Genomic DNA, 7,976 nt, shown 5'->3' on the forward strand with positions numbered 1-7,976 from the left:
AAAATTACTTTTATCTTAAAACAATTATAGAGGAATATTATTAAAGTAAGGGCCATATAATTTTTTTACAATAGTTTAAAAATTAGTACGAAATCTTAAAAATGGTTTGACATAACGTACAAAAACATAAATTAAAACCTCTCGTAATCATCATATATGGGTGTACATAGGAGGTGGGTTTATAAAACGTTGAGATGATAGATGGTGGTAGACATTATGAATCCAACAACTCACTCACCTAAAATTCGTAATTGCATTAACACCGCCAACTACTATATATTTATATGGAATCTCACATTAGTGACGAGGCAGTCGCAATGGAAGTGCAGATAATTTTGTTGATGGTCCTGCTTCCCCTGCTTATGGTTAGGGCTAAGGTTCCGGCAATGATCGTGTTCGGTGACTCGTCGGTGGATGCTGGGAACAACAATTACATAGCAACAGTAGCTCGCAGCAACTTCCAACCTTACGGGCGAGACTTTGAGGGTGGGAAGCCTACTGGGAGATTCAGCAATGGCCGAATAACAACAGATTTCTTATCCCAAGCCTTTGGAATCAAACCCTATGTGCCCCCATACTTGGACCCTAATCACAATATTTCACACTTCGCCACCGGCGTCACCTTTGCTTCTGCTGCTACTGGCTACGATAATGCTACTTCAGATGTCTTGGTCAGTATTCATCTCTCATCATCATTATTCAACACTCATTTCTATTCTATATAATGTTCCATTTATTTTTACTAGATATTATAAGTATTTGTGTTTTTCTAATAAATAATTAAATGTTATTTATTAAATACTATACATCATACTGTTGTTACTTTTGTTTTCAAAAATTACAGTCAAAGTAATATATAGTTACATTTTAACCCTTGAATATAAAAATATGTTCTATAGAAAGTTAGGGAAGGAATTATAGAATATTATTTATACTCATGTCTATACTCATGTCACTGGTATTTATATATTTATTTATATATATAATACAAACCCAAACTAGTTATTATAATACGAGTAGGTGATTTATTGTTGTAGATAATAAATTAAATTGTTTCAAGGTTAGGGTTTTGTAATCGATGAACTAATTATTTTTAGTGTAAAAGGGTTAAAACATATTCAAAGTGTTTTATTATTAATATATCATTAATTTATCAATAAAAAATAAAATTGTTTCGGATATTGTCTCAACGTGTCATAATTATTTTGATGGTATGATAGTACTAAATTTTTTAAATTAGATACGAGAAGGACGATATAAGTATGTATATTCAGTTAGTTCTGTCTCGTCTCAATATTCATATTTGTCCTTGTTATATACCTTTAATTTGTTAAATAATTTAAAGCATTTATTTTTTTATTTTTCTTTTTAATTATTTCACCTTTATTTAATTTTTTATTTGTTACTTTTATTTGATACTTATACCGTTACAATTTCTTTTGTTAATATTTGACATTCAAAGAAAAAAAAAAATGTTTGTATGGGTCGGACATTAAATACTTAACAATAAGATATTACTTTATTTTGATTTTGATTTTTTGTAATTTAGTATCCTTATTTGGATAGGATTGCGGTTACGAGTATACTCTTTCTTCTATGAATAAGGAGAATTGACAAAAATTTGGTAGCCATCAAGAGGAAATGAAGATAAATTTTTAGTTCAAACAGATATATGTTATGTTCAAATTCGTGTATATGTTGTCATCCTGAAAAACCAATATTACTCTATTACAATTAGTGTGCTTATAATTATGATTGTAGATAATTAAAAATGAATTATTAAATTTTAAATATAAATAAAATCATTCTTTTTATATAAAAATAATAATTTTTTTAAAAATAAAATTGTTTTGACAAATTGTTTTTGATAAATAACAACTTTTATTTTAGAAAAGTTGATTTATCAACGTATTGAAAGTAGTACTTTCTCCTTTCCAAAACAAGTGTCTTTAAATACGATACATTGATTCTTAATACTCAATCCATACAAATTTGGATAAAAAATAGTTAGAGTATTTCGACTACTCTTACATCTATTATAATGAAATGATGCTATATTGATAACTCTTAATTTTATGTAGTATTTGTTAAAATGGAAATTTCTAGGCAAGGTTAAATGAATTATTTTGGAAGGGAAGAATTAACTATATATTTGAAAGATCTGAAATGATGAAAACAAAAAGGAAAATAAAGAAAATAAAAAGCTATATTTCTTGTGATTTGAAGATAAAACTTTTTCATGAATGTATTGTATGGACTTTGAGTCTACTAAAGAGTAGACACGAGAAGGTAAATAATATATGAGAAAACAAATTCACAAATTCAATGTTAAAAATATAAGAGAATTTCAGTTAGATCATATGGTATATATTTTCAGTAAATCCTTTTCAGAAGAATCATTAATTATTATTGATTAAGATACTATAAGTTTGAGCTCTATGACGTGAAAATTATTCTTTTGCATTGAGATGAATTTGGTGAAAAATTCAAAGAGTTTGAAGTTTGGGTAAATATAGGTGATGACATATTTATTTGAATTTGGGGTTTCAGTCTGTGATACCATTGTGGAAGCAGTTGGAGTACTACAAAGGGTTCCAAAAGAAACTGAGAGTGTATCTTGGGGAAAGTAGGGCAAATGAGACCTTTGCGAAAGCATTGCACATAGTAAGTGTTGGAACAAATGACTTCCTAGAGAACTATTTTGCCATCCCTGGTAGGGCATCAGAATATACACCAATAGAGTATCAAAATTTTCTGGTGGGTATAGCTGAGAAGTTCATACACAAACTCTATGGTCTTGGTGCTAGAAAAATATCCTTGGGGGGTTTACCTCCCATGGGGTGCTTGCCGTTGGAGAGAACCACAAATTTTGTTGGGGGGAATGACTGTGTGCCCAGATACAACTCCATTGCATTGGAGTTCAATCAGAAACTCAGTAAGTTGACAACAACACTCAACAAAGATCTTCCTCAGATCAGATTGGTATTTTCCAATCCTTATGATATTTTCTTGCAAATTATTCAAAAGCCAGCTCACTATGGTAAGTTATAAGTTTGCTTTACAATTCTACATTTTCTTCAAAAAATTATTTACCTTTGTTATGCTTCATAATTGCTGCATTATACGTACATGTTAAACTAGTCCAAAGTCGACTCCGACTTTTGTAACAATCCCAAAAATAGAGGGTTTCTATAACAGATTCATACATTTAAGGTATTAAGCAAACATGACCATAAAAATGCATAAAACATACATAACAAATCCATATACATCGCTTAGTGCATAAACTACAACTACATAGTATGTTAAGTTTAACTTAACCCACAAAAAATGTCTGTAAAGTGAATTTTGCATCCATTTATAGCCGTATCACCAGATAATATGAGACTTCCAACACACTCCCCTAATGTCGAAGTTTATATATCTCGTGCATGGGACTAGATATTAATGAATTGTTTGATATATAACAGTCTGAAAGTGGATGGAATAATATGTCAAATAAACAACAAATTTCTCGATAGCGAGTGGCATAATAGGAAGAACAAATGACAAATTTCGATAGGATAGAGTCTAACTCATGGCTTTGATACATACATAATTTAAACATACATATATAATACAAATCAATATTTTAGACTCAATATCCAGATTTATGCATTGACTTAGAAACAAAAAACATTGCCTCTTAAAAAATATTTTAGTGGATTGTAGAAAAATCTCTGGCTCTGCTTGGCCTAATTAACAAACTGATCCAACTGCTCTTAACAGGGTAAGTTAACTTATTGTTTTGTCAGAACAGGGGTATAAGATGGCTTTGACCAACACATATCCCACCATAAAAAGCTCCTTCAATTCTCACCATTTAGACTACATTACTCTATGTGAGTTTGTAAATCTAATCGAGTATAGGAGGACTTTTGACCAACACATATCCCTAGTTAAAGCATAACACTTAACCAACAAGAATTTGCAATTATTCCTAAGAAGTACATAGCTCATATAAGTTTACAATTCGAAACATTCGCTTTTCATTCTATTGTCTCACTTCTGTATTCAATGGAATCACTTTTTCATTAAACATAATTTCCCAACAAGTTGCTTATAATCCAACCAAACATTCGCCCAAAGAAACTGGCAGACTCGCTCAGTGAGACTAGTTACTCACTCGGTGACTAAATGTCTTGCCTAGGATTCTAAGCACTAGGACGAAAATGCGGATTTATTGACCCCCATAGTAGACTCGCCCAACGAGGTCTCGTCCCCTAACTCTACCAAACTTGAGTTTGGCTTTCGCTCAGCGAGAGTCTACCTAGCCAGTGAGCAAGTTTCCCCTAACTCTCTAGTAAACCCAAATTTGATAGTAGCTTAGCAAGAAAGGCTCGTCCAACGAGTCTACTTAACACATACATATAAATCTACAATTCAGACAATGAAATTCACCCACATAAAACATGTTATGCTTCATCCAACACATTAGCAAACCAATTTCAATCCATTTCACAAAATTTTAGCCAAATATACCAAACACACAAATTACAAAGAAATTGCATCTCAACAATCAAGTTCTAGTCATAGCACCAAGAGTGAAAATACCTAAAAGGAGAAAAAATAAAACTTACTTTGTTCGTCTCTTTAATTAGATGAATGTGTAGAACTCTTCATCACAATCAATTTTACTGTCTTTAATCTTCAAAGGGTAAATATAGGAGTCAAGAATCCAGAGAGAGAATGAAGAGAAAGTTTATAAAGGAATTTTAACGAGATAGTAATTTTATAAAAGTGAACTTTAGTTATTAGAAATTTGTTTTATAATTTAAACCTTTTATTATTAAATTATAATTGTATTCTCTTTTTAAAACCATCGTTACTCTTGTACTCTTTACTAGGTTCTCACATCTTTACTTTATTTTTATTAAATATACTTTTTAATTCTAATATTATAAATATTGTTTCAATTCTATATCACTATTTTGAATAATCTAAATTTAGTTCTATAGCTTTTTAGTTTAATACATTTCAGTATTTAGAGGAATTTATCATTGTTTTATTTCAATTCTTTTATTTAATCTAATCCTAATATGTATTAAATGAAGTCAATGAAATTGTTCTATTAGATTAATCTTAATGTCCTTGGAATATGATGACTTGGTGTTCCTTCAACAAAAATAAATATTGGAACAACGTTTAAAAAAATTGAAAAACAAAATTGAAAAATAATTGTAAATATTATAATCTATGGTGTTTTAAAACGATTTCATATTGTCTTTTTTTAACTGATACTCAATGACAATAATGAATGACATTCATCAATCAAAGTTGAACAAGCTATAACGTCACATGACATTATGATTGCACAATTACCATGAATTTGACAAAATAAATTCTATTAATTCACTAAAAAATTATTAAACTAAAAACATTCAAAATATTAGAGCAAAATTGAAAACAATAACATAATATGAGAATTGAAAATTAAATTTTATCTTTTATTGCACTAAATTAGTCATTTATGAAAATGAAATGTTTAATTACCTTTTCTTTATCACGTTATTTCTTTATTTTGTTTATTTCGATCTCTTTATTAATAAAATATTCAATCAAATCTGTTAACCTTAGAAATAGAATAATGTGGTTATTTTTTTTGGGTTGAATCAAGTCAAGTCTACATCTGTGATTAAAAGTATAACGTGTGAATATGGGGTGATAATTTTCGATATCATTTTTTAAATCCTTATAGTATTATAAACATTATGCATAAAATGAAATTATTTGTATTATGTTCAGGGTTTCAGGTGGCCTCAATGTCATGTTGTGCAACTGGAATGTTTGAAATGGGATATTCATGCAGCAGAGGCAGTTCTTTCAGTTGCATAGATGCTTCCAGATATGTGTTTTGGGACTCATTCCATCCAACAGAGAAAACCAATGGTATCATTGCAAAGTACCTGGTCAAGAACTCACTAGCTCAATTTTTGCACTAAATATTAATTCTAAATTTTATTTATGTAATGTGTAATGCTATATTTAGTTGCCTTTGCTTCATGGACTTGTTGATTATTATCGAAATCATAATTGTTTAAAGGTGCTAATTCACCACATCCTACATCTTGAGAAAGTGAATATTTTATTTAGAAGATTTCTTTTTAAAAGAAAAAAAATTAACACCATCATGAACAAAGTAGAAGCTACAATTGTACCAATTAATCCACAAACATGCTCAGTCAATTGAATGTTGGATAAACCCAATTGGAATGTTGGATAATGGATTTTATATTTAATAGTTTATCAAAATAGAAAATCAAATAACTCATTTAATTAAGAAGTGTTTTTTAGAACATTTATAAATAGTAAAATATACTAAAACAAAATTAAACATATATAATATTCAGAATATTCAAAAACAAAATAATTAATCATCCATAACATCTAGATATAATTTATTTTCATATAATTTAAAAATGTTATAAAAAAATCACAATAAATATGTTATTACAAGAAAATATATGTTAATGTTTTTGTAGAAAATTGTGACTTGTTTTTTTCTTTGGGATCTATTCACTTAGTTGTGTAACAGATTACTTGCTGATAATTATTTTGTGGAATAATTTACATCAATGGTCTCTCAGATTTTGTGAACATATATATAAACACAATCCATTTATTTATAACAACCAGAATTTCAAACAAGTAAGGAAATTAGTATAATGTATAAAAGGGTTACTAGTAAAAAATTGCATTTAACTACGCATATTAGGCTATAGTTACAAGAAAAATGTAGCATGTAAAAAAGTAGTAGCATTTTCAAATTACGCTTCTTTTAGAAAATTGTACCCTATACTTTAGGCGGTCAGAACATACACTATTGAAAAAAGGGGAATCTACACTAGTGCAGATCTTGGTTTTTACCTCGTCTTATATGCCTCGGTTGGTCAGGAACCAAAGCATATAATTGCGCGGTGACATTTTTGCAATTCCAGACAACTTTTATGTCTCGGTTCAGCTAAAACTAGAAGCAAAAGAGTGTTATATGCTTTAGTTCGCCCAAAACCAGTGCCAAAGTTGGCTCACATGCTTCGGTTTCACAAACCCGAAGCCAAAAACGTGGTTGGATATTTCAAAACTGCCACTAGCTGTTACGTCTTTGGCCTCGGGTGGCATGAACCAGGGCCAAATAGAGCTATATGCCTCGATTATCAATTGAACTGAGGCCATATAGTTTAATTAGGTCACAAAATTCGCGAGCCCCCTTTCTCTTCTTCTTCCCGCGCCCCTTTGCAACAGTACTCTCTTCTCTCTCCGCTGCACCCATTGCCATCACACCCTCCGACCACCTTCGGCCACTACAACCATGTGAACGAACCCCCTTTGTGCTACACCTCCATTTTCTCTCTCGTATCTCTCTCGTCACTCTCTCGTCTTTCTCCCTGCCACCGTCGCTGCCACCACCCTCCTCCGTCGCTGCCACCACACTCCTCCGGCCACTGTCGCGGCGTCACCTCCGTTGGTGCTTCACCTTTGTTGGTGCTGCACCCCCATTTCGTGCACAACCATTTCGTGCACGGCTTTCGTGCACCTCCTTCTCGATTTTTCCGGCAACTGTCATACCGCCGTTCCTCCAACGTAAGTTTCTAACTCATTTTTGTTTTGTTTTCTATTTTGTATATATTAATTTTCAATATCGATTATTGCAAGTATTGATTTTCATTGGAATTGAAATTGTTTGGATTGTTTGTATATACTATGAGTTAGCCTTAGTTTCCCATTTAAGATTTAATACGAAAATTATGTATTGTCCCTGAATTTTCATTTTGAAGAAACTACATTTGTCAATTGTGTTTTGTATTGATCTTCGGGTGCATATTTGATTGTGGTTTATACTCACTTTCATTTCATGTATCATGAAGGCCAATGCGAAATGCTGGCAAAATTTCGTGAAATTTAAGATATGTATTTTAAAAGTAATATGTACCAATAAA

The 7,976-nt window shown here is 30.8% G+C and overlaps 1 protein-coding gene across 1 annotated transcript; it reads left to right on the top strand.

Moving 5' to 3' along the window:
- Positions 1-290: 290 nt before the first annotated feature.
- Positions 291-6,103, top strand: LOC114169126 (GDSL esterase/lipase At2g04570-like). The gene is made up of 3 exons (XM_028054166.1): positions 291-671; positions 2,551-3,040; positions 5,785-6,103. The coding sequence occupies exons 1-3, from the start codon at positions 318-320 to the stop codon at positions 5,979-5,981; spliced, it is 1,041 nt and encodes a 346-aa protein (XP_027909967.1). The 5' UTR covers positions 291-317; the 3' UTR covers positions 5,982-6,103.
- Positions 6,104-7,976: the final 1,873 nt, after the last annotated feature.

Source organism: Vigna unguiculata, chromosome 11 (genome assembly GCF_004118075.2).
Source record: "Vigna unguiculata cultivar IT97K-499-35 chromosome 11, ASM411807v1, whole genome shotgun sequence".
In the NCBI taxonomy this organism is placed as follows: domain Eukaryota; kingdom Viridiplantae; phylum Streptophyta; class Magnoliopsida; order Fabales; family Fabaceae; genus Vigna; species Vigna unguiculata.

What these genes read in the sequence shown, in the direction of transcription:
- LOC114169126 (XM_028054166.1), top strand. Translation starts at nt 318, where the DNA reads ATGGAAGTGCAGATAATTTTGTTGATGGTCCTGCTTCCCCTGCTTATG. An exon ending in ATGCTACTTCAGATGTCTTG is followed by an intron (nt 672 to 2,550) that starts GTCAGTATTCAT and finishes TTGGGGTTTCAG; the next exon opens with TCTGTGATACCATTGTGGAA. An exon ending in TCAAAAGCCAGCTCACTATG is followed by an intron (nt 3,041 to 5,784) that starts GTAAGTTATAAG and finishes TATTATGTTCAG; the next exon opens with GGTTTCAGGTGGCCTCAATG.